General features: G+C 39.9%; 1 protein-coding gene across 2 annotated transcripts in view; it reads right to left on the reverse strand.

Moving 5' to 3' along the window:
* Positions 1–16,479: 16,479 nt before the first annotated feature.
* NELL1 (neural EGFL like 1) overlaps positions 16,480–25,720 on the reverse strand; it is a 273,582-nt gene continuing 264,341 nt past the window's right edge. For both annotated transcript variants that reach the window (XM_018083431.1, XM_018083430.1), the window contains exons 17-19: positions 22,367–22,543; positions 20,497–20,721; positions 16,480–18,400 (exon numbers count right to left, since the gene is read on the reverse strand). In XM_018083431.1, coding sequence (XP_017938920.1) covers positions 18,350–18,400; positions 20,497–20,721; positions 22,367–22,543 — 453 coding nt within the window. In that variant the 3' untranslated portion in view covers positions 16,480–18,349. The remainder of the gene's footprint in view (positions 18,401–20,496; positions 20,722–22,366; positions 22,544–25,720) is intronic.

Raw genomic sequence — 25,720 nt, forward strand, 5'->3', positions numbered from 1 at the left:
CATCACCTCCAGAGAGGCTGCAGTGGGGAACAGAGCTGCCAGAAAAGAATGGGGAAATGGTTCAGACAGCACAGCCTCATCCAGAAACCATACCTGACTTCTCCATCAATTCCAAAAATAACAGGGGTTTTTTTTGCATCAAATCTTCCCACATCCTTCTAATGTCACAGCATTTTTCTCATGATCAGTGCTCCTACGTGACTACACTGGTACCTCAGACCTGTTTTCACAGGGGAGACCATGACTTCCCAGGTCAGGCAGGACACAGCGAGTGCTACTGGAAAAGCCCTCGGTTCACGATCTGGGTTGCCCAGTCCAAATCCTTTTCCTCAGGCAGGAGATGCATGATATTCTTGCTGTGTATTAAGATTTTCATTTTTACTATGAAGAGTTAGCATTCCTTCTCAGCACACCTACGCAACTGTTGTCAGGGAACATGCATGGCTACTGTTTGCCTTCCTTGCCCACGTTTCCCTGCTCCCAGCCTTTGGAACGTTCCTATCACCCAAGATAACCAGCCCTTCACTGAGAATCTCCCAGTGCAGTGTAGTAAATCCTGGTGCTGGCCAGCAATCCTCTGCTGGCATGCAGGAATGAAGGAACAACACTTGCTGTTTACGCTTCAGGGGAACCGGGGACACCATCGCAGATATTCCGCTTTCAGGTGCCTGTTTGTACATATCTGAACACAAAGAATTTAGTCAAAGATACTTTGGAGGTATTGATAACTTAGCATTGCAAAAATGTAAGGCTTTTGGGTGACTATCCCAACGAGTGCAGTGCAGATCCTTGGTAATTAGCTCTACAAGCACCATCATTAAACTTTAAACTGATATAAAGAAAATGCGCAACCGAGCACACTAATAATAACATGAACCAATTTGTTACACTGAATGTCCCCATAAAGATATTCTTTATAACACCTTTGGCACAACTGGGACCTTGCATAATTAAATTTGTTTTCACTTTCTTACAACTCTAAGCATAACTGGAGATTTCTAATTAGTTACAATTATTCTTTTAAGAAATGTGTTCTATTTAGTATAATCTTGTATTCATCTAGCCAAATGCCATATGTGTTTATTATTATTATCTCCTACTGATAGCTTTTTAACTGAGACATTTTGACCGAGATAAATAACTACATGCCTCCCAACCACAACTCTTTGTGTGGCATCTGCTTTGGGTGGTAAAATAATTTACTATGTGAAAAATAGCAGTTTATGGAGATAAGATAATTTTCCATTCTACTATTTTAAGTAGAGATAAAAATGCAGGCTGATTATCTTCTAAATCTAACATTTCCACACCCCAGCCCACCAAAAGCTGCTAATAAAGTAGCCTCATTAATGAAACTTCCTCACCTAATTGCGTTTCCCTTCTGCTAAGACAGCAAACAAGTAGGCTGTAGTTTGCTCTTGATGTCTACAATGCCTGGCTGGCTGGCATGCCCAGGAGCACTTCTCATGCCACTCAGTGGGAGACGCAAGACCAGTAACATCCATTCCCAACAAACCCACCCCAGTGCCAGTAAAATACATGTATTGGTCCCCCTCAGTGAAACACAGCCCATGCTCGTGTGCTACCTGTGCTCCTGAAACCATGTGGTGCCAATTACAAGAGCAACTACCCAAAAAAACCCCTCTGTTTTCTGCACAGTTTTGCCCCGAGCTGAAAAGGCCCAGATGTGTTCTCTCACAGAGTCTGCTCAAGCAAGAGGCCCAGGTTGAATTACCAGCTAAAATGGAAGCAGACAAAAAGTGATAAATTGGAGAACAAACCACCGGAACTTATTTACTTCTTGAGAAATTAATGAACCTGGTGAGCTCATAGGCTGCAAAGCAAATTAAATAAATGTCTTTCCCTTTTAAAATCTGGGGAATTGCAGCAACTGGAATTGACCTTATGTTTGTCTTCTTTCTAATTCGCTACAGGTACAAAACTGGTGAAATACAGAAGGGAAAGGGCAAGACAAATCTGTATCAAAATGAAAACAACAGCAAATGAAGGAGTTGGAGCAGGTCAAGGAGTAGTGCATAACTTTAAAACTTATATAAGTTATTTTGTCATACTTCCCATTTCCTTACTGCTTTATATTCACAGATGTAGGCCACAGTATGCCTTCAAAGGTGATTTTATCACACACAAGACTTCGAGAAGATCCACCAGCAAGTTAAAAGCAAATGAAATTAGAAAAGCATTTGTACTTACCAAATATACTGCAGTATATTTTTAGGACAGTGCTGTATCTGACTTAGTTTGCAGTTTTCTCAAGACCAAGCATTCAGAAATTCTACATATAACACCAACATCATGTTACTACAATAAATAATGAGCTCATTCTGTTTACTTGCACATTTTGATGCATACAGGTTGTTTATTCTCCATGCCTTCCACATATATTTTTCTGGACAGAGCATTAGAAGTTTACTTGGGAGGTGGGGGTGAAAGAAGCTAAAGTTTGAGGTTACAGTGTTTCAAGAAGACACCAAGCCCTTCCCCCAGCATTTTTAATTATACAAATCACAGCAACTGAAGATAATGTGAAAATTATCAATTAAATGGGTTTTCGTAGGCTTAGTCTCTTTTCTCAAGAAATGTACTAGACAAAATTGGTTTAAACAATTAAAAAGATTAAAATACTGAAATTTTGTGTCTACCATGACATTTTTGGATGCGCACTCTTGAAAGACCACCCCCTGACTGTATGAAAATTATTTCGATACCTAAAATTACTGGTTTTTGGAATATAGCAGATTTCAGCCCACTATTTTAATATGCCAACATCACTTATGATAGATTAAACATGAGGTTTCACTTTTGGCTCTCTATTCTAGGTCACTGACAGTAACCTTCCATCGTAAAGCAGTAATGAGCTTTATAGAGTTTCATTAAAATATTACTTTTCCTTTTGTGTATTAAGGATGATTTCTTATCCTGTTCTCTTTATGTTTGTATTTGGCACAGCTATTTCATTATTGATGTAAAGCAGCAATTCAAAATTTAATGATTAATTTTCATGTAAATCTTTCTTGTCTAAATAATTGATGGGAAAGATGAGCATAGGCATTTGGAATCAGTGGTTGTTATTCCTTCTGCCTCGCCTTATCTTTGCAGCAGTACTCTCTGTCAAGCCCCCTAGAGAACACACCTTTTGGGGGAGATGGCTTGAATTCCCCAGCCTTGTATCAGCCCAGAAGGGGAATTTTCTGAATACAAATCTCTGCTCTGTCCTCTAAAAGCTATACATTTATCCTGCCTTGCATATGGTTAAGTACCTGATTTTGCATAACGTCCTCAATCTTCTGCATCCTGAGGAGGCTGGGAAGCTGCAGACAGCTGATCCTGCAGCTGCCCTGTTTGTCCACATGCCTATCAAAAAATGTTTGAATTTAGTAAACCAGGCAAAAGGCCAGGCAGCAAAATGTTGTTGCCCTGCAGCATAAACTGTGCTTGACAGTGAGGAGCAAATCGTGCTCTGTTCCTTTGCAAGGATCTTTCTCTGCTGGGTTCATGGACATTATTTCTGGAGATCTCAAACTACTACCATAGCACTGAGAACTACTCCATCTTCGTCCAAACTCTCACAACCCTGCTTTTCATTATTCAGTAATTCATATTTATATATGTGGCCCAAGCCTGTAATTAAATCCCTGATAGTCCCTTAAATCCGAAGAGAGAAAGTATCTGGATCTACCAGGGCATCTCCTGGGAGAGATAGCAAGTCTCTTCCATGGTTTTAATACAGCTTGCATTATATGATTTTCACAGCAATTAATATATTAAATAAAATCATAGAATGACCTCCTTTCATAATGTTTAAGTTTTAAATTTCATTACCATCTGAAGAAAATACTCTGGACTAGAAAACAGGCTATTCTGAGAAAGATATGTCAGAGGCTTCCTCCTACTCTGCCCTGCTAACATTTTAATATATATTTTCTTTGAAAGTTAAATAGAATTGTAAGCTGTAACAGGGAATAAATGTTATAAAGATAGAAATCTCTACTGCCATTTACGTGATAAGTTAAAAAAAAGCAACCATCTTTGCATGCTTGGGGGTATTTTTCCCTCAGAAGTCACTTTTTAATCTGATTTAAATCCAATTAAGTCTGAATATCTAAAATGAAGAACAAGTCTTTGAATTTATGTATAACTGATTTAACTAATCACTGTCTTACCACGGAGCTACTAAGCAAACAAACTATGAAAAATAAATGTGAAATTAGATCCAAATCGCAGACAGCCTTGATTTTGATTTTTAAATAAATAAATAAATAAATAAATAAATAATCATCCTGCACAAAACATGGGCCTCTGCTCGCTACCAGCCAGTCAAAGCTGCAGTTATCAGATTTAAAAAATAATAGTGAAAAACTACCTCTCCACCAGAGAGCCTGGTGGCACCGAGGCGACGGGGGAAGCCCCACTGCCTCCTCAGCTCCGTCCTCATTCTGACCAGACCTGCATTTACCACTTGGCTTCTTCTGCGTCTTACATCCTCTTTAACCAAGCATGCTGGATGGCTGCTGCCAGCATGGGAGGTGTCCTTCCATCCCTCATGCTCTCCTCACCTCCCCCAGAGGAGGGGATGGTCATCGGAGCCCGCTGGACACGGGGCTCTGGCACAATGGGCAGCCACAGGCTCCCCAACCCACCCCCAGTGTCACCCAGCAATGTGTCCCAGGCTGCAAGTGCTGCACAGGGGGGTCATTAGGGAGGACAGCCTGAAGGGCAGGTAGGAAGCACAACCCTTTCATCCTTCTGATGCTCTGTTGACTTCTGTTCTTTCTCATTTGCCAGCATGGACACTGAATGCTGATCAGCTCAGGCATTAGCTGGCCTCAGGCTGCTATTTCCAGGTAGTTCCCACACTTTACTCTGACTTCCTGCTGTATCAAGCAACTTTAGTAACCCACTGATATTTCAAAACTGTGTCTGAGACCTGGAAATCTCAATTTCTACCACATTTTATCTGTAAGTTGAAGAAAGATTGGGTGACTCATTGTAATGCAGCACGCTGAATGTTACTGAATATATAATTGTATAACTTGAGGATAAGGGAGTAACTTCAGCGCTCCCTGTCATACAAGCTTCCCATTAAAGCTTCCATCTGCTTCATACGTGGAAGCCCCTATTTCATCAGTGAGATGCCACTGGAACACTGCCAGGGACCATGTGGCTCCATGCCTGATAAGGCAGCTTTCTCACTGTGGATCACAAGTTCCATAGCTGCAGGCAGAGCTCCTCCCAAACAGATTAGTACAAATTAACCTGGGCATCCAGCAAACTTGTTGACATTCTTCCTTCCCCTCTCACATGCATCCTCCCATCCATTGGAACTGGGCTCACGGAGATTGCATCTAAAAAAGCACTGTGAAGAAGCAGCTCATTTCTGAAATTCCCATCAGCTGCCTATCACACCTCATATCCAGCTGCAAACGCTGCTTGCAACAGCTCAGAAACCCTGCAGCTATTCAGCCTGGGCAGTAAGAGCAAAGATGACAAGCCCAAAATGACAGCTCTTAACTCATTGTCTCATTCCTTTCCATGAAACAAAGATTTTTTCTTCCCCCCTTTTGAACTATGTAATAGATTACAAAGTTTTCAGAGAGCAAAAAGTGGGAAATCTCACATATGTGCCTTGGAGACATGTCTTAGGTGTGCACACGAGGAAAGAAACTCACTCAGATTATTTCTTAAACCCCAGCACAATTCTGTGCATCCAGCTCGGTGCTTTGGCAACAGGCAGCACTCAGTTTCTGCTGTCATTTTCCTGTGTTTTTTCTCAAGGTTTAAGTGAAATGATTACTCAGTTACAGGTCACCTTAATTTTTTTATGATACTTGTTTTGATAATCCAAAATTTACCACAGATTAAAAGAAAACCTTCAGTTATTTTTAAGCCACTTGAAGATTCTCTCATTCAGGCTATAACCTATAAACGCTCCAATTTCTCATCTTGTCTGCAGTCCCTTCCTAATAACCCTTGGCACTGAAGAGGATTAAGCAACAGAATGATTTTCGGAAATCATATCATACTTGCCAAGCATTAACAGAATGCCATTAAAGGTCCAAGCATCCCAGTTGGAATTGCAGGTCTTTCTCTTCCTGTATAAACAGCACTGAGGAGCTCACAGGAGACAGCAGAAATGCAAGGGGCTGCTATGCAAACAAACCCCAGGTTACCCCCAAATGTTTTGTCAGGGTTGATTTTTACTCCTGGACCTCTCCAGGAATCAGCCAGCCATACGAATTTGGTTTCCTAAATTGCCACGGAGCGCTGTAAACTGCTCCAGTATTGCCCTTCTACCTGGTATCTTTTGTTATATCCAGTTAGCCCAGGTGTCATGAGGGAACACATTTCTGTCCTTCTTTCCTTTAAGGCTGATATATTGCGTGATTGTTTTCCCCCTAAACACTGGCAACCATAAAAACTGAAAGAAAAACCTATCACCAAGAGATCTGAACCATTTCCTCTCTGTCGTGGAAAAAAGCGAATTACTTAAAAGGTAATGAAAAGTGATGGATTTGTGGGAGAGCAAAATTAGCTATGATATATTTTAAAGCACTTTTGATATATTTATTAAAAGTCAAGAAGTGCTTCAAAGGAAATCCCAGTGCACTTTCAAAAAATTGCATGGCTTAAAAAAGATGCACTTAAGAAATGAATCAACATTTTTTTTTTCAAATTTGCATTGGGATTTGTCAGTGTGGTACCAGTAGTAGGGAAGGTTTTCCTGCAGCATTCTAATCAGCAGAGTCAGATCTTCTCTGAACTTAAGCACTATAAATTTACAACAATAGGGAGAGATGGGTTTATGCACAAAGTCTTTTTACAGTATTTGTAATGAACTAGTTTTCCCCTTCCCTGCCTGTACTGCAGTCACTGTAGGAAATGCAAAGAAAGGAAAATAGGGTGGACATTGCTGCTGGCAATGCACCGACGAAGTGGCATCTGTTATCTTCCCCTGCATAATTAGATTTAGGTATGTCACCATTTTAAATATAGCATAGGCAGTCAATTAAATTCTATTTCCCACTTATAAGCCCATAAAGAGACTTAAGGAAGCCAATGGGTGGGGGGGGAAAGGGGGAGGGAGTGAGGCAGGGGAGGAGGAAGGCACAATTTAGGAATTGCTTGAGACTGCATTTGATTAGGAAAAACAAGGTATGGGAAACTCATGCACACACAAATTTAAGGCTCAGCATATCTTCCAGAGGACAGTTTAATGGCCACTATCTACCTTGACCAGATGAAGTCTCTTTTCTTAATCCCCAGTCCTCCTGAACTTTAATCCACCACTATTTAAATTTGTCATAAAATATTTCATTTGCTTTGCCATGTTATTACCTCATCAGTGAGTATATTATGTCCTAATAACTTGCATGTGTTCCCTTTGGCACAAGAGCAGAGGACAGGTTACTGTCTTCCTGAGCTAGCTGTAAAAGCACCATATTTAAACACTAGTGAAGAAATCATACAAGATAAAAGACTCTCGTCCTCATCATAGATTAATACAATGAAAAGACAGATCTTTTCTTCTTCTGCAGAAACAACTCTTTCCCTTCTCCCCACTATTTACTCAGTGCCTCACTAACCTTTACAATGCCTGTACCAGGCAGAAAAAGCCATTTACCTCTCGGGCACAGGAGCCACATCTGGACATGCCCTGTGGGGGCTTCACAGGCTGAGGTGGAGGGGAAAGAAAGCACAGGCACTGCCAGACCCAGTGCTCTGGCCACTGCACTACCACCACTTACCAGACCACATTGCTCCCTGGACCAGCCTCCAGGAACACGAAGTGGGATAACACCACGCAACCAGTCAGCTCACAGGTTGGATCAGCAGCCAGCAAGTTTTAAGAGTCTAATCTGCAAAAGAGGCAATGATCAAAAATTGAATTAAACTGACAGTGAAAAACCTATTAGAGTTCCAATGCCCACCACAGTTTGGGCACACAAATCACGGCAGGTGATTTACCACTTACCTGTAAAAAGTCTGTTTTCTTCAAAGAACAACAGCTTGAGTGAAAACAACATTGTCAAGAGACAATGGCCTCCCTTTCCTCAGCCTGAACTGGGGAAAGCTACTAAAAACTACCAGAATATGAGGCAAAATATTTACTGCATGTTTATTTATACATGCTACACAGTCACCTTGAATTATATTGCTCCTGCTTCTAGCTGCATTTTTAACCTTCTATAATTTTCTTTTCTTCAAGCCAAAAGGGAACAATAAAGAACCCAATACATCACTGTATGCTCAATGCCTATTAAAAATCCTCTGATCTGAAGTTCTGCTAAAATAGAACATATTCGGTATTTTGCTAAACTAATTGTATGTATTAAAAGTAAATGGGAAAGCAACAGGGCTCTGACTATCTCTGGTATTATTGAACTTTTTCTGACAAAGGTAGAAGTTACAAATATCTGTTAGTGTTCTTCAGCACTTCACTGATGTTCCTCCTGTGCAATTTGTTTACTGTTTCAAGACATTAGACAGCCATATATTTTACTTTCTCTGGTTGTAGCCAATTTGCAAGAAAGCAAGTAATATAAAAATAGCTATTTACTCTGTAACAAGCAATAAAGTACATTATCACTTGACATTGATGCTATTAGAGGATAGCAAATCAATAATCAGTTCTTATTCTGTAACTTTGTAAACCATCTGCTTCTATCATTGCAAAGCATGCTCTGCTGCAGCAAAGCCTTTACTGCCATACTAACAAACAATTTGCTTTATAATGTCTAAGACAAAGTGGTATCAAAAGCTTTCTAATTGCCTCACCATTTAAACAAGTGGAATGGTTAGGTTATACAGAAATTCTGCAGAGAGAGATAAATCGTAACTCCCTGTAACACCCTTGCCAGAAAAATATTCTGTTTACCTTTCAAACTCCAGCTTTGTGATTATATGATATATTATGTTATTAGATCCTACATGGAAATTTTATTATTGCCATTTATCACTGAACTGGAGAAGGCTCAAGATGTGTAGCTGAGAGCGCTGTGCTCTGACCTCGCTCCAAAGCGTTCCCTCTCTGCTCAGCTCTGTCCAGAGGTGACTGCTCAGCTCACCTGTGTGCCTCAATTTATGCACCCAGGATTCCCTGTAGAGGCCCTCAAAGGTATCTACTGCTCTTCACTGATCCTCTAGAGACCTCAGCACTCTTTTAAGGGTCACTAAATATCAAACATCTGAGGAAAACTTGTAGTGTTGACAGTGTAGAAGAACTACACTGTCATTGTGGTCTTGGGCATCCCACAGAATGTTAAAGAAACATTCTATCAAGGATGAATGTGGGGATGTGGGATGAGGAAGGCAGAACTGCAAGCAGAACTTAATTTGAGGTTTACAAAGCTTCAAACCTCCAGTAATCACTTTTAAGCTGACAACAGAGTCATTGGTTTCCTCAGCAAGTTCATTGGAAAGAAACGAGCAGTGCAGACTCGGGATCCCAGTCCTGCTCTGTTTTACTTGCAGCCCTTTGCTTCAACAAATCTTGCCTTTACAACTCCAGCCAGGCAGTGGGAAATGCCATGCTGCTGGCTGGCTGCTCTGCCTTCCTGGCCCCCGCCCTGGCACCAGCCCCACTCTCGTGGGGAAGTCGCAGCTCCAAGATCCACCTTCCTGCTCTTGGACCTTCTCCCAGTGGCCAGGGTCAGGTTATTTTCTAAATAAAATCACATCATAGAAAGCTGAAGCAGTTTAAAATCTGGAGTGTCCACATTCTAAAGATAAATACCAAAAAAAAAAATAATCTAATAGTATTTTAGTGTATTGACTCTTTTGGAGTAGTCTTTTTTGTTTCCTAGGCTTAGGAGTCTTTCCTATAAATCACTTCCACATTTAGTGTCACCAGCTTCACAAATTCATTTGTCTTTGCTAAAAGCATCATTGCCTGTGTTGCTATTACCTGGCTCTTCAACCCATGTGTTACTCTTGCACACTCCTAATTTAAACTGCCCAATGACATCGTATTTCCAGCATTAAGTAATATTAGTTTTATTTGCTTGATTTCAGCTTCACTTTTCTCACATGCAGAAAGCCAAAAGAATGTTTATAACCTAGATTAGTCAGTGATGTCCTATTACATATTTGATAATGGCTTTCCAGTTTCTGAACTGTTACCTCTTTTCTGCATCTGGTGCCAGCCTGAGCTTAATAAACCATTTATTTTTGCTATAGGCAGTATTCTCATGTCATAAAAAATGCAGAAATCTCATTCTGGAGTTCCTGCTTACTTCTCATAAAGCTTTATTTTCCTTTTGGTTCTCTCCCTCCATTTCCAAGCTTTGATAAAATGATTTCTTTTGCCTTGATTACCAAACATCACCCCATATATATATAGGAACTCTTAACCAGGATCCTTTTTACAATTCTGCAATTGTAAAATTTGCAATTCTTTGATCACCTCTGAAGTATCTGAGAGGTTTCACTGAAGCTCCTAAACCTCTTATTTTCAAGCTATCACAAATCATTTTATCTGTTTTAATCTAAAACCAGTCACGCACCACAAAGTTTTAAATTTACTGTTTCGCTGATCAATTTATCTCACTTTGATTACACTTGTTGAAAGACACATTTTGGATAGGATGTATTTTCTGCACAAAAATGTTTCTGCATGCACTTTTATGATATGCCATGGTGCAGTCAGACCACACCATGACTTAATGGCACAGTGCTAGATACTAGTTTTTCTGCATTAAAGCTAGTGCTATGAATTTGGCACTGCCCCTATACTATGGCATTCCCATTATGAACTAAAATTGCTAAATGTATGCACTTTTGTGTTTGTCTGCTCAGTGCAAAGCAGACAACAACACAGAATGTGTTTTTCTTTAGGGTCTCTTCCTTATTTTGTGGGTGTTGGGGGCTGGGTCCTCACAGGTTGGTTTTTTTTCCTGCTTATACTTAGACACAAGAGTTGGCCACATTTTGGCATAAATTCAGAGCAAAAGCACTGAAAACACTGAAAGTTGGGCAGTTCAAGCACCATGTTTCACTCCTTTCCAAACACAGAGCCATCTCCAGCATCAGCTTTCTCCCAAAAGCTCCCAAACTCCCTCAAGGGGAGCTAGATATCTCTAGCCCATTATCTTTAATGAAGGCCCAGATGCACATTGAGCTTGGCCTGGATCAGACACATCAGTCTTTTAGACCAGCAACTGGACCACAGACACACTTCAGGTTGCCCAAACACTGCCTCTCTTGGGGGGCACCTCGGCTCACAGCCCCCCAGCTCAGCCTGCCCTGGAACCTGGCTCTCCACAGCTGACACTGCAGACAGCCATGGAGAGGCACACACCAGAGAAATCATCACAGAAATCATGGAAATGCTTGCTTGGGTTGAAAGGGACCAGGAAGGTGCCACCCACTAGCCCAGGTTGCTCCAGGCCCCATCCAGCCTGGCCTTGAACACTTCCAGGGATGAGACATCCAGAGCTTCTCGGGGCAACCCGTGCCATGGCCTCATCACCCTCTCAGTAAAGAATTTCTGCCTAACATCTAATCTAAACCTCTCCTCTTTTAACTTAAAACGATTTTCCCCTTTCCCTGTCACTATCTGCCCATGTAATGAGTCGCTCATACATCAGTTTTTTTCCCCCGTTATCCCCTCATGACACTGCTCATCCCTTTCTAGTGACCTCTGTGGCCCAGGGCAATGCAGAGTCTTACTGACAGTGATAATATAAGCTCAGCACTGAAACACCTGAATCACTGAAAAATGTACATTTTCAAACACGGAGCTTTCTAAAGCTTAGCTCTTAATTTTAGCACAGCTGGGGTATAATTTTTGAACATGTGGGACTGACATTTCTCATGCTATCCTTGCAGTGGATCAACTCGCCTGAAATAGATGACATCCATCTATTTTCTCTTGAAATAGTACTACTCACACTAGAAAAGCTCCTCTGTAAATAGTATCTCAAGCATTGACAATTGACATAGAATGAGATGGCTACTCAGAGGTGAAAAAGTCATCAGGGATAATTTCTTTTTTGCCCAGCTGTAGAGGATATATATGTGCACACCATAATCCCATCTATCTTACAAGAATGCTTGAATTCAGGAAGAGAAATAGCTTAGAACTTTCATGCTGAGCAATACTTAGAAATAGGAAACCTTCAGCTTAACTCCCCTGAACTCCACAGGCATACAGAACTGCAGCCAATATTTGTGATTTATACCATATCCCAAAATACTTCCTGGTGATGCCCAAGGTTTTGTTAAGGATTGATGTGAGATTGCTGTCAGACTCATCTAATTACAGCTCACCTGTCCTCCCTTCCCCCAATCTATCAACTTGGCTTGAGATACAGCTGTGTTCTTGGTTTACTAAATGAATTTTCAATACTGCTGAGCCAGTTTGGAGAACTCCAGGCAGAAAGGACATGGAACAGACATGCTCAGGGGCAGTCTGCAGTCACTCTTTCAAATGCCAGAGATGCAGTTCCCTCAATGCCTGAGAGAGTAGACACTTAAATGAGAGGTTGTTAAATAAAAGATGCCTGAAACTTGGGTGACTGGTTTGATCTGTCTTGCTTTAGTAATGACAACAGTTTTTGTAACTGAGGTCCAGATTAGGCATTAATTCTAGCTATGACCAGTATAAAACAAAAAGGGTGACATTTGAATGAAAAAAATATCAGTTGCTGTTCTAAATTTCCTTTTACTATAGACATGAAAGCAAATATTTCTTTTGCTGTTTTCATGTTATCTCCTCAGTGCCCATTTAGGTTGTAAGACTGTCATGATGGGAAGGCCTGAGAGATCAGCAAAATGATCAAGGAAAGCAGAGAATAAACTATAAAGAAAGGAAAAATCACTTTTTGTTGTAAGTAGAATTAAAATACATCCAAACCCAAAAGACAATTTAGTAATACCTGTTGACATTACTAATTAGCCCACTGAGGCAAGGATTGTTTTGCTATGCATTTACTTCTATCTTTTCCATCCAGAAGCTCATCCTTAGCCAACCCACACCCTAAGAGAAGCAGATCATTCCTGGTGTTTCTGACATTTCTAAGGCACCAGCAGAAGACGCCTTTCAAAGACTTTTTCTCCTGATTTTGGCTGGGAAGCCAAATGTGAGCAAAAGGCCAAACCTGTGACCAGGCTGAAAAATCACCTCTCCAGCTGCAAATGTACTTCAAAAATACATATTTGGTTTTCTTTAATGCTTACCTTCACAGATAAGTTTACCCTGAAAATTAGTGCTTACCTGAACATATTTTGGTGGTTCTCTGATTCTGATTTCATAGATGTTGAATAAGGATTTCCTGCTTGGAGTCTGGGGACACAACAGCGGCAAAGCCCACACATTCTAGCACCTGGGTGAATATTTTGCATAATATTCAGGTACCAAAACAAATCTGCATATTTAATACTGCCAAAGGGAATCCATCAACACTAGTGTAAAGAAGCCCTGGATTACATCAAATGCATTTCCAATTCTTGTGAGAGGAAAAGTAGATTTAGAGTTAATCAAACAGCAATCAATCAACTGCATTATTAGAAAAAAGGATTTTTCGGCTCTGGTTTAATTTCATGAAAAGCTCCTGGTCTCAGCTCTGAGCGAGGGTATGATCTGCTGCAGAGCCTCTAAGCAGTTCCTCACCGAGGGGGACCCACGTGGGTACAGGTCTAAGCACACAGGCACTCAGAGAGCCTTGGGACAGGTCAGGGAGTACAGGTGATATGATCATTGGAAAGAAATTACAGAAGAGAGAAGGACAACCAAAACCTACTGTATCTACTGCTGTAAAACAGTATCCAGCCCTGTAGAACCACTAGCTGCAACCCCAGTACCTCCTGAACACCAGTGTTCTGGCCAGGTAACTCTGTGCCCTTTCCCAAGGTGGTTTCTCCCCTTCACAGTGGAGACACACAGGAAAAAGAAGCCTGAATCAGTCCAGATCCTGTTGTAGCTACCTCTGTCTCAAAGAGAACATATTAAGGCTTACTTCCTAAAACCACTCAATTCCAATCAGAACACTTAAATGAAACAATTTTGTGCACAAATTTAGGAATTAAAAAAAAAAATAAAATTCAAGTGTAAGGCACTGATGAAACAAAGATTCGGCTCCCAGTCAGAAATCCACCCATCAGACCTCACTTCATCCCCTCACACTGCACAGCTGAAGTAGCAGTAAAGAATTTAAATGGCAGATATATGGTTTTGGGGACCTTGTTTTATGTTTGTTTGTTTGCTTGTGGTTTTTTTCACCGGGCATGACTTTTGATATCATGTGTTGTCAATCTTCTGATGATGATTTCATTAAAAAAAAAACCAAACAAACTGAATTTGACCCTTTTTATTAGTTTATTGATAAAAATTGATATGAGGGACTATCTGTTGACAGCTAGCAGCAAGAAATACTTCTGCTAGCACCTGCAAGTAATATTTGCAGATTAAATGCAATACCAGCAGTTCAGTAATGCCTCTGAGGTCAATGACCAGCTGAATCAGAATTATTGTTGCTTTCTACCAGTAACAGAGAAGAATTAGGTATGAAACATTCAGATACCTCAGACTGGATATTTTTGATTTCTTTTGTTTTTTAATGTATTCCACCACAGGTCTTCCTTACACTACTTTAAATATCAAGGAGCATCAAAGATGTACCTTAAGAGGAAGAGGAGCTTGTTGGTAGGTACATTTTTCTGCTGGCAGAATATGTTCCTCAAACAATCATGTCTTATCACAACACTCACTTAAAATTTTACATCAAGCTGTATCATGGGGCCCTTTTAAAAACCCCTCATTAATTATGATTACGTAAGTACCATTAGATGTGAGACATTCCCATACTGCTCGTAGGAGTTATGATTTAATTCTGTTACAATCTACTCTACCATTTGTATAATGACTCCTGACATTTTACCTTTTGTTTTCTAAAAGATTATTGTCAGACATAGGAAAAAAAAAAGAAAAAAAAAAAGATGATACTTTGGTTGTGATTGTGATCTGACTGAAAAGATGTTATTAATTAAATCTTGTACACAGTTATACCTGAAAACTCACTGACAGCTCTTGGGGGAAGATACATTACTGGAAGACCATTGTTATTTAGGTCTCTGAGGCAACACAGAGGCTCTGATAAAGCCTACATACATTCCTGTGAGTTAGGCTATTATTCAGCATTTGTGGGGAATAGTTCAACTTTGGCCTTTAATAGTTCCTGGCCTGGCTCAGCGTGGTCCATGACTCCAGGGACCACTATGAAGGAACATTTGCTTCAGCTCTGTAGATGAGTTTGCAAACACACAGGGAGCAGAGCTGAGAAGTCATTTTCCTCACAGAACACAACACAAGGTTCTGGTTTCGTACCTAGGCTGAGCTTTGAGCCAAAAGGAAGAGGGTAAAAACATTTTACCAGAGCTGGAATTTTCATTTTCTGTTTCTCGTTCGTGTAATTTTTTGTCATCAGAAGATTACAGAGAAAATACTCCTTCAGGGGATAAATAAGTAAAAATTGCTGCAAAATTCCAGTTGCCTATAGTGAGAGCTTTGACCAAGTCCCTTAACTAGCAGCAAGTTTCTTTTCACAGAAATTATAGTGGCTGTTCTTTTCATGTTAAAACTATACTATATATATACACTATATATACATATATATAACATATATATATGTATATGTACTTCTGAGCAGAGAGAAGGTCCACCTCACAAACGTAGAGGAGAATTTTCGTAAATTATTTTAATAAGCATTATTTTTTCAGCATTTTCATTGTAGTGCCCATATACTTACACGGAATAAGGAATTTCATCAAGAAAGACGTTTTGAAAGTTCTTACTTACCTTAGTGACACAGGAACACAGGGAACTGAGTCTTCTTAATGTGCTCTTTGAGCTGGGGCTGGGGCTTCTGAGTACTCTGAAGGTAAATGTGATGTGACTAGTGATCAAATTGCTTCATAAGGAAAAGTTCCTCACAGTCAGGGCAGCTGCTTAAAATGCAACATAAACAAACAGGGTCTGTGTCAATATTTTGACTCTGTGTAAACAATTCAAGCGGTATCACTCTGGAGTTAATGACACATAATGCTGTACAAAATGCTCTGAAAGGGTTTTAGTGAATTAATCTGCCTTTGCGCTCTGGAAGAAAATTGGTCTCTGCAGTGGAAAAATGTTAACTTCAGTGCTCCTGTTAAATATGATCCTAACTAGGTCTGGAGCTTCCATAAAGCATCCTGGAAAAGGGCTTCACTACTACCAGGTAAACGGGAAAAGAATGATTTTCAGACCTTGCACTGTCTTAATTCCTTTCACAGAGCTTCAGAAATTGGTCAGATTGACAGACTGGAATATATGATTTTGTCTGAGTAAGTATAAATGAAATATTTCTTACAACTCTTACAACATCTCCAGGCAAACACTCTTTCTCCTTTTTGCAACATCATGAGTTTGAGCTGGAAAGGACATTGATCAGTGTTTTACAACCCTGTTAATAAAACTAAGGGAAAGCAATCTGTACATAGGAGTTTATTTAGATGCCCACAAATTTTAAATCATTCCCCTTTATATCTCAGCCCACTGGATATCCTATCCAACTGAATTACCATTGGGTTTTACAATGTGATATACAAAATGAGCTGACATTATGATTTACAAACATCCTTTGAGTATCATATAAAACACAACTCTTTCCCTTATTATACAATCATCAGGGCAATGCAAATAGAATCAACACATTATTAGCTGAAAATGATGGGGCATTTTAAGAAAATAAATTTAACTTTACCACACAAACCTGTTAACTAAAACAAAACCCATTTAAAAAATGGGAATAAAGTTGTCTGAATGATTAAAGTAATTTCATATTCTTTGCCACTGTCCCCTTATAAACATAATAGTACTTCATTTAAAAGACGACTAATTTTTTCACTGTATAGTCACACTTCATTCTTATTAATCAGTTTCACATTTTCTCCATGAAATTATGAAAAACTCACAAATGTAGACTTTCCAAACTGTAGCCACTATACTTATTTTTGCAATCTTTTCCGTACACTCAGTGTGTTTAAGGAAATAAACAGAAATAAAAAAAAACACCACACAATGAGCAGAACAAAACATAACAACACGTTGAGAATGTGACATTTAAGCCATAGATGCATCACCATAGAAATATATTGTTGTTCTAATGTCACAAACTTTCTAGCCTCATGAAAAAAAATAGACATTAGTTGAAGAGAATCTAAACTCTAACCTCGATATGGGGCTAGGAGTTTTACTTTATATTTCTGTCTAAACTTAGGTACTCAACAATGCAGTAAATTTAAAACTAAATATTTCTGAATGTCATAAAATATGAAAAGATAAAATCTGTTTCTGAGCTGTTAACTGGGTAATGGAAGTTACCAAGCAATGGAAGTTAAGGCCTCCTGTCCTGCATGTCACTGGTACAGGGGCCTCTGCACTTTGTCACTGTGGGAGCAGTAACTGAGCATGACAGACATCATTATTACTGCAAACACAAAAAAAGGAAAGACTCTGAACTCATCAATGATGCTACAAATGCAAGCAAATTCTACCTCAGTCAACTTAAATTACATCATCTTAAGGGTCTCTGTTGTATCGCTGTATAATCCAGAGGAAGTATACTCAATGGAATACTGGTAATTCTTTCCTGAATCTGTACTGAATTGGCAATGGAATGTGGTTTTAGTTCCATTTCTCACTATAGGAGTCTTGCTGCTCTGCACATTTGGAGAAGAAAGTGCTTTTTCTGCCATTTCATTAAGTTCATGGCATTTAATTTTATAATTTTTCTAAGACAGACTTATTTTGACTACTTCCATTCTGTCCATACCTTTGAATGCTTTAAAATGTTGGACAGCTGTGAAATATAAGTACTATGCAATTTGACTGTACATACATACATATTTTCATAAATACATCTAACAGGGACCTTGGAACTAAGTATGTGATATCATGGGACAAAAATCACGACAGGCTGCCTTATTTGTAAAATCTAGATTCAAAGTAAGAAGAGCTGAATTCTATCAATGTTGTCAGTACACAAATTAAAACAAAAGTACAGCATTAGTTTACCCATGAAATAATTTAAACATATTTGCGAATTTCTTGACAGGAAAAGTGTGTAATTTACAACACTGAAAACTTTTAGCAACCATTGACTTCTATGCGCTGTACTGTGAGTCACCCGGACAAGGATGAGCAGAGTGATCGGTCCCAAAGGCAACTCCCAAACACCTTCCTAGTTTGGAGACTTTGGTAATTGTCTGTTGTATATAAAATGCCAATGCACACGACTTCCTTTCAGGTGTTAACTCCATCAGTGTTCCTCCCTCAGCACAGTCCAGTCTGACGAGGTCAGTTGTTGTTGAGACACTCTAAATCCACCGAGCAGCAGACGTTCCCATTCTGCACAGACAAACAAGCAGGTGTCAAGTCACAAAGAGCAAAGGGGCTGGTGGCATGCAGAGGTACACATCCACTGCCTACAAAAACCTGCTTCCATCACCCCAAGGGTCGCTGTTGCTCCCAGTGGTGGCTTTTTGAGGAGGCTGACTTGAACAAATAGCACTGAACCAGCCCGGACTACTCAGGAACTACAAACCTGGATGCAGTCCCCAAAACAAAATACAGCACAGCAATGGCAACAGAGATGACTGGATTTTTCTCTCATGGAAGAAAGTCAATGGAAAGAGTTTGTGGCAGGAGAGCCTACCCCTGATAAAACCTAAAATCCAACACAATGCAAGCTATAAACTGCTGGTGCCAGGGTGCTGCCTTGGTGTTGAAGTGTGCTAAAACCATCCTGGCTCACCAGACTTCGAATACACATCCTGCTATTGAAACAGGATTTGACAGATAAGCTAGTCTGCTGGCTTGTAGATCTGTGACCAGCAGTCAATCACTATATACTCTAACAGTCCAGTCCCCCCTCATGCAGTCAGGTTCTTCTGACATAACCCTTCCTGGGGTGTATGTGTGGAGATTCCTCCCTTGGCTGGGGACGCCCTCCAAGGTTACTCCTCCATGCTGAGAGAAAGAGATCTCCTCACCAGCATTGGTATGGGTGACTCACATCAGATGTCTACTTAATAATTACTTCTTTTTGCTAGCTTTAATATAACTGCTTCAAGAATTGCTTTGTTACTACTTTATGCTATATTATACTCTACTAGTAGATTTTTAGTGTTTATATTGTGCAGTAATAGTTTTGATTAAGATCTTTTGTCTGATCATTTGTATAAAATAAATTATTCATTTTATGTAAATATTCTCATCTTGCCAATCATTAAAACCTGCAGGACAAAAGTTGTTCAATCACACCTCTATAATTCCTTAAATTTAAACCATTAACGTAATCCAAGGCTAAAACTGGGTTTATCTGCACATAGACTCCTCTCTGAGAAGGGGTTTAGAAAGAAGGGAATCCTTTCTGTACCTCGAGACTCACCAGCAAGGCTTTGCTTTTTAATAACTTTATCTAAGCCTTCCATGCCCACCTGCGGCAGAGTTTTGATGTGATCCACAAAAGGAAGGTTTCTGTTTGTCTGAAAATAGCAGATAGTTCAGGTTCTTGATTTGTGGCAGATGTGGGGGAGATGGGGACAACACACACACACCACACAGCTTTGGAATGTAATCCTTTGTTAAATATCTTTCTCTAACATCCAGTCATTTATAAAGCTATCTTATGTAATATATCTAATGTAATAAAAAATTACAACCACTAAAAGCCCAAATGAGCCATTTTTTTACCTTTCTTTTTTTTTTTTTTAAATCCAACACAAATCAGCAAAAAAAAAATAATTTAAAAATGGCAGGAAAGCTACCTTCAATAATTTAAAGCCCTGGAGCAATAGCTTGCTCTCCCACAGTGAAAAGAACATTTTATAAAACTCAAAACAACATTTTCATAATTCTGATATTAGCACAGTGGGGTCATCACTGCACAAAGCCAGGGAGACAGACTGCACTTCTGCATTAGAGGCATTGGATTAAATACATCTTGATGAGATCAGGGAACAGAAACTGTGACATTCCCCTCCTGTTACTGTTGAGGGAGTGGCTTCATCTGTGAGCTGCAGTGCCCTTTTACTTGTGGACTTGCTGGTGAAACTTTTATTAGTGTTTTTGCCTCAGCTTACCAGGTCTGTAATACACATGTTCATGAACATCCACATCAGGCAATTATTGAAATGTTAGTCTAGATTCATACTGAGAATGCCTGAAGGGCACTCCAACAGAATGCTGCACTGGGATATTAACATATCTGTGCTCAACGTTTTCAGCAAGGAGAGAATTGTTTTGTTTCCACTCTGCAACACAGAAAAGATGTGGGGGTTTTGTAGGCTCTCGGGTCTCATTTACTTCCCCAAGACTTTAATCTGAGCCTCCAAGGGCAAATTTTGCTTTGTCCCTGAACAAACCCAATTGTTTTTTCCTGAACAAACCTAATTTTGTTCAGGATGTACATTTCCATGACCATTGCACCCGGCCCATCATACCTTGCATTTGCAAGTTGTACAAGGAGATCCCACCATTGTCCATACAGCGCCGCTAAGCCTTGTGATTCCATAGCCATCTGGACAGGTTTTCCTGATGTCATAGGTGATGTTGTCAGCCAGACACGGGTCACTGACACAGTGGGGACAGCACTCTCCTTCTGAGATAGCCGTGTACTCGCAGTTTAGACTCGGGCACAGAAGAGGCCAACAATCCACCTCTCCTTCCTATAAAAATTGAAGCAAATCTCATTGAATTTGTTGCCATCTATGAGTTACCAAGAAATGCTTTATCCTGTTGAACGGAAAAGTTTTGTTTTGCCAAAATTGCAGCAAACTGAATGGATCAGATCTCAGTTTGGTTGATCATACAAATTCACATTTGAATACTAAGCTGAAGTTCCCTAAATGTAGCAGATTATCATTAGGTTGTTTCTGTTATCATCATAGCATGGGGACTTGAGTTCTCCGGGGATTTTGAAGACAGGGTTAAATACTGGGTTCCAATATTTTCCACAAACTATAATTTTTGCAGTGATTGCCTTGCAGACTCATGAACTCTTTCTACTCCTGGTCACATAAACACCTCTGTGGGATCACAGCAAGCATTTAAATAGAAAATTAACACTGCAGATAGATGTAGGTTAGTATGCTTGACAAGCATCGAACACCGATCTAACTCGCAGCAGACAATATTGACTCCTAAAGGAATTGCTAGAGCAATACCATTTATGTTCCACTGACTTATTTTATTATTTAGCTTTGTGAAATAAAAAAAACAAACGAACAACCAAAACCAAAGCAGTTTAGTAGCTAGAGACACTGAGAAAACAGAAACATCAGGTCACTTCTGCAGAGTATTCTGTGTGTCTAAACTTAACCTGTGAAGGGCTTCAATAACTTGCATTATGCTACTCTGCAAACACTTCAGATGTTGAGAACATCACACACTACACAGGACCTTACAGGTAGCACTGATTTAGAGCGTCACTGTCTTACAGTTCTTTATGTTATCCCCATCATAAAATTAGGCAAAGAACCGTTAGACACAACCTCAGTACTTACTCTGTGCATTATGGATAATTATCTTGTAACAGTAACTTAGCTTTGAATGCAATTTCCTTCCTGATGCTCAGACACCTCTTGATTAGTATCATACATAACGACTACGTTATACACACAGCTATAAATGGAAAGCTGATAATTTTAATGAACTTCACTGATGCACTAATTAGTGTATCTGTGGAAAACTTAAAGCTTTAAGGAAACAATCTACAGCGTCTAACGAGAAAATAAGTGTTCTTTATTTTGCATGTTCTTCTAGTAATTTCAGTTTTCTTTAGCCTTTTTTATTTGGTTAATTTTTTTCTAACTTACAAAGTGGTACTGGCCCTTGGTGTTTCCAGCATTTGCTGAATGGGGAAAAAAAAATTTAAAAAAGGATTTCATTTTCCATTTTGCTAAGACAGTCACACCAGCTGATGTAATTAAAAACTGAAACTTCCCCAACCAAATCCATCACATGAGAAAAAAAATCTGAAAAAGTAATTTAAAGATCAGACAACCTTATAGAAGTTCTCAAAAGCAGACCAGCGCTGTCATTAATATAGTGCCATGGTTTCCAAGCTTTTGTCAAGCTTTTCATTTTGCTCATTAGACCTACTTATTCAGTAGAAAGAGGAAAACTGATGATGTAGCTCTCAGTTCTCTCTGGGGCTCCGTAAGCACTTCGTCGTCATCCCCAGTCTGAAAAGCAGGTGAAGGAAGAGCCACGCCCCTGCTTGCAGGTATGTTTTGCTAAAAGTCATAATCATTATTGTTATTATTATTATTATTATTATTATTGTTCCTATCCAGCATGCTTTTCCCATACCAGGCAGCGGCACTGCTGGCAGCTGTAGGTCCAGTTGTCCCCGCTGCGGTAGAGCTTGTGCCCGGTTTGGTCGAGGCACTGGCTGGTGACGCGGGTGTCGCACTCGGGGCAGCAGAACAGGTCAGCGCTGGGGTTCCTGCAGTCACAGGCCGTCCTCCGGCAGAAAATCCTCCCGTCCTGCGAGGACACATTGCCCTGAGGTCAACCACAGGCTGCCAGACAGCCACCCAGATAAGGTCACGGGCGTACAGAGCAAAGGGCACACCTCTGGCATATCAGGAAATATTAAGTTCTTAGTGTATTCAATGATACCACCGATAAGGGTTGGATCATGCCTGTTGTAATATGACAAATACCAGTATTATCCCAATTTCTGTCAGTGCATGGATCCAATACTGCCTGAATCTGAGAACAGTTTGCCTGTCTCCAGCTAACTGAATTTAAAATGAGTCAGTATCTCAAAAGAAATATAGGGAAGGAATTTCATATCTCATTGGTTTCATCAACAAACTATTCAAGCAGTTGTCACTCTAATACATATAACATTTATTTAGCATTACTTTGACTGAATGTACCGCTATGAAGAAAATAAGTTGAATAAAGGTAGAAAATAAGTTGAATAAAGGTGGCCCCTTTAACTTTATCAGAGCAAAATATAACAAAGTCACAGTAGCACTACTTGTTCTTTATTCCTGACCTCACATCTGGAACACAGTACACCAGCATAAAGACAAATGGACTCATCATCACTCATTATAATTCAGTTCATGTATTTCAGAGGCCCTGGATTTCATAGGCTTTCCAAAATATGATTCTGCTAAATATTTGCTTACAGCTTTGAATGGCTCATTTTGTTAAAGACCATTGAACAGAACTGTTTGAGATAAGCAGAAGAATTGCTTCTGCATGTAAAGAGAAAAGGATATATTATCTTCACATCAGAGAAAACCAAACTGATTCTAATTTTAGTTATGAAATTTGGATGAACTGTCATGTTTAAAATTACACCCCTTCTTGTAGGTGAGACATCACAGAGAAATGCCACATGCAGGCTGGAAACTGAAGTCACAACTAACAGTGAGGAGATTATGGAAAAGTTCTGACATTAACTCCTTTTGCAGTCACTGCTAGTTATTGGATTACTCCTTACCCAAGCAAAGCATCCACTGCAGCCAGTTTAAAGATAGAGCTGTGAGACAAAGGAAGGTATATTCTGCTCTGGGTCACAACTATACAATTCCTAAAACAACTCCATTCATTTCATCACAGTTTTTCCTATTCTCATCAGAACCTTGCTCTGAGTCTATAAAACTATATCTGATGTCAGAAGGAACCAAATTTCATTGCCAGCAAATACAGGTATACCTTTCAATTCAAGGGAATTAATGTCCTCTGATCCCTTAAAAAAGTGATTTCTAAAAAGAGTGACAGCAGCCCAGGATGGCTTTTCCATAGGCAGACAAAGCAGCCCTAACCACAGCATAGAATCACAGAATGGTTTGGGTTGGAAGAGACCTTAAAGATCATCTTGTTCCAATGCCCCTGCCATGGGCAGAGACCCTTCCACTAGACCAGGTTGCTCAGCATGTAGTACAGGGGGGTTGATTGCTTATGATTTGATGTAGGGATGTATGCTTGGTTCTTATTTTAAAGCAAAGTCAGTCTTGGCCACAATGCAACATGTACAAAATTAGCACCAGGGAGTCACAATATCCATGTCAGTCACTGTCACTGCTGCATTTCATCACAGTTTTGAATGGATTAGAATATTGCATGCTATTGTAAGAATAATTAAAATGAGTTCTTAAGACTAACAAGTAAAGCTGAAGAGAACACAGAATTACAGAAATGTAGAAAACATGCCAGGTTAACATGGATCTGAACTGCTTTTGCCAGCTGTAGGGCACACGTTACTAGGCAGGGTTTATTCAGTGCTGTATCAAACTAGGATAAGTAGGGATTCGGTACTAGCAGCTAGATTGCTGCTTTAGCTGTGGGAAGAGGAATAAAAAAACTTTATTTCCTTACTCAGCAATTTGAGTAAATCATAAGGAAGAATGGCAGTGGCCCATTTCCTTAGCAACAGGTTTGGCCAGGTCCAGACACACATCCAAAGTCAGCTTAGTGCAAGAGCTCTGTCAGGAGCACCCGCTCCAGGCGTGTGGGGCTGTGCCAGGAATCCAGGAACCTTCACTGCAGCAGTCTCTCTCCTCTTCTGTGCTCATTAATAATGGCTAAGCCTGTCTGCTTAGATCCAATTCAGTTTCTAAGCTTTCAGGATTAGTTTTCAGATTTGCCCTTTTGGCTGGTGACAGTGCTGGTAGTTCTGTGCTTCCCTGAGCATCTTTTACGTTGCCTTTACTCTCCATATCTCAGAACACTGACAAAGCCTGGTGAGTTTGCCAGAGAACTTTTGGTAATCATAATACACTGCTACTCTCTTTAGTGTCTAAGCATCTGTGTTTTGTCTACAACCTAATTAGCTCTATACCTTTCAAAAAACCTTTTTATCCCTATACTGCAGTGACATAAAGCCTCTTAGGCTACAACATGCCACGTACATCTTTTCAGCTCTCCAGTAGCCCTGAGAAATATGTAGGAAATTAAAAAATATAGAGAGAAAACTTTATTTTCTTTAGGTGAGTAACAACATGTTAATAACATCTCATTACTACCTCTTCCTCCCCACCTTCTTCCCTGCATCAGTTCTACATGCTTCAAAAGCACCAGTGGTATGAACTTTGTTCTTATCAAAGGTAGAACTGACACACAAGAGTGACACACACATGTTAAGGGTAACTCAAGTTTCCACAGGGCCCCAGATCCAGTTTGGAGAGAAATCAGACCCTTCCAAAACCAAACCAGCAAACAGTTCTCATCCTCAGGAACACACATCAGCTCGGCACATCCCCCTGCTCCCAGTGCTGTGTGCATCCCCCAGGCTTTTTTCATACAGGGCTGTCTTAATCAGAGGACAGGCTCAAAAGCCCAGATATAGCCAGAGTTTACAGCCAGGCTTGGCTTTTTTCATGGCAAACTGCAACAGCTCCCCCTCCCCTTCAAATTTCTACCAGCTTTAAATTTCATGCCCTGTTAAATCCACAAGAATTTGGGAAGATGCCTATACAAGACACACCAAATATACTTAAGGTACAAGATTAATTTATAGTTTTGAGAATTTCTGATTTTGTAAACTTGATATACATTCAGATGAGCTAGGATGTTTTGAGGAAACTGGGTCCTGTGAAACACTGAAATACCCTGTGCTTCAGTAATGACACTTTGCTTCATTATATAACTGAAACAATATAATATCTTATCTCCCATAGTATCCTACTTCACAAATAACTTTGA

This window comes from Manacus vitellinus, unplaced genomic scaffold, assembly GCF_001715985.3.
Source record: "Manacus vitellinus isolate BGI_N305 unplaced genomic scaffold, ASM171598v3 scaffold_63_pilon, whole genome shotgun sequence".
In the NCBI taxonomy this organism is placed as follows: Eukaryota; Metazoa; Chordata; class Aves; order Passeriformes; family Pipridae; genus Manacus; species Manacus vitellinus.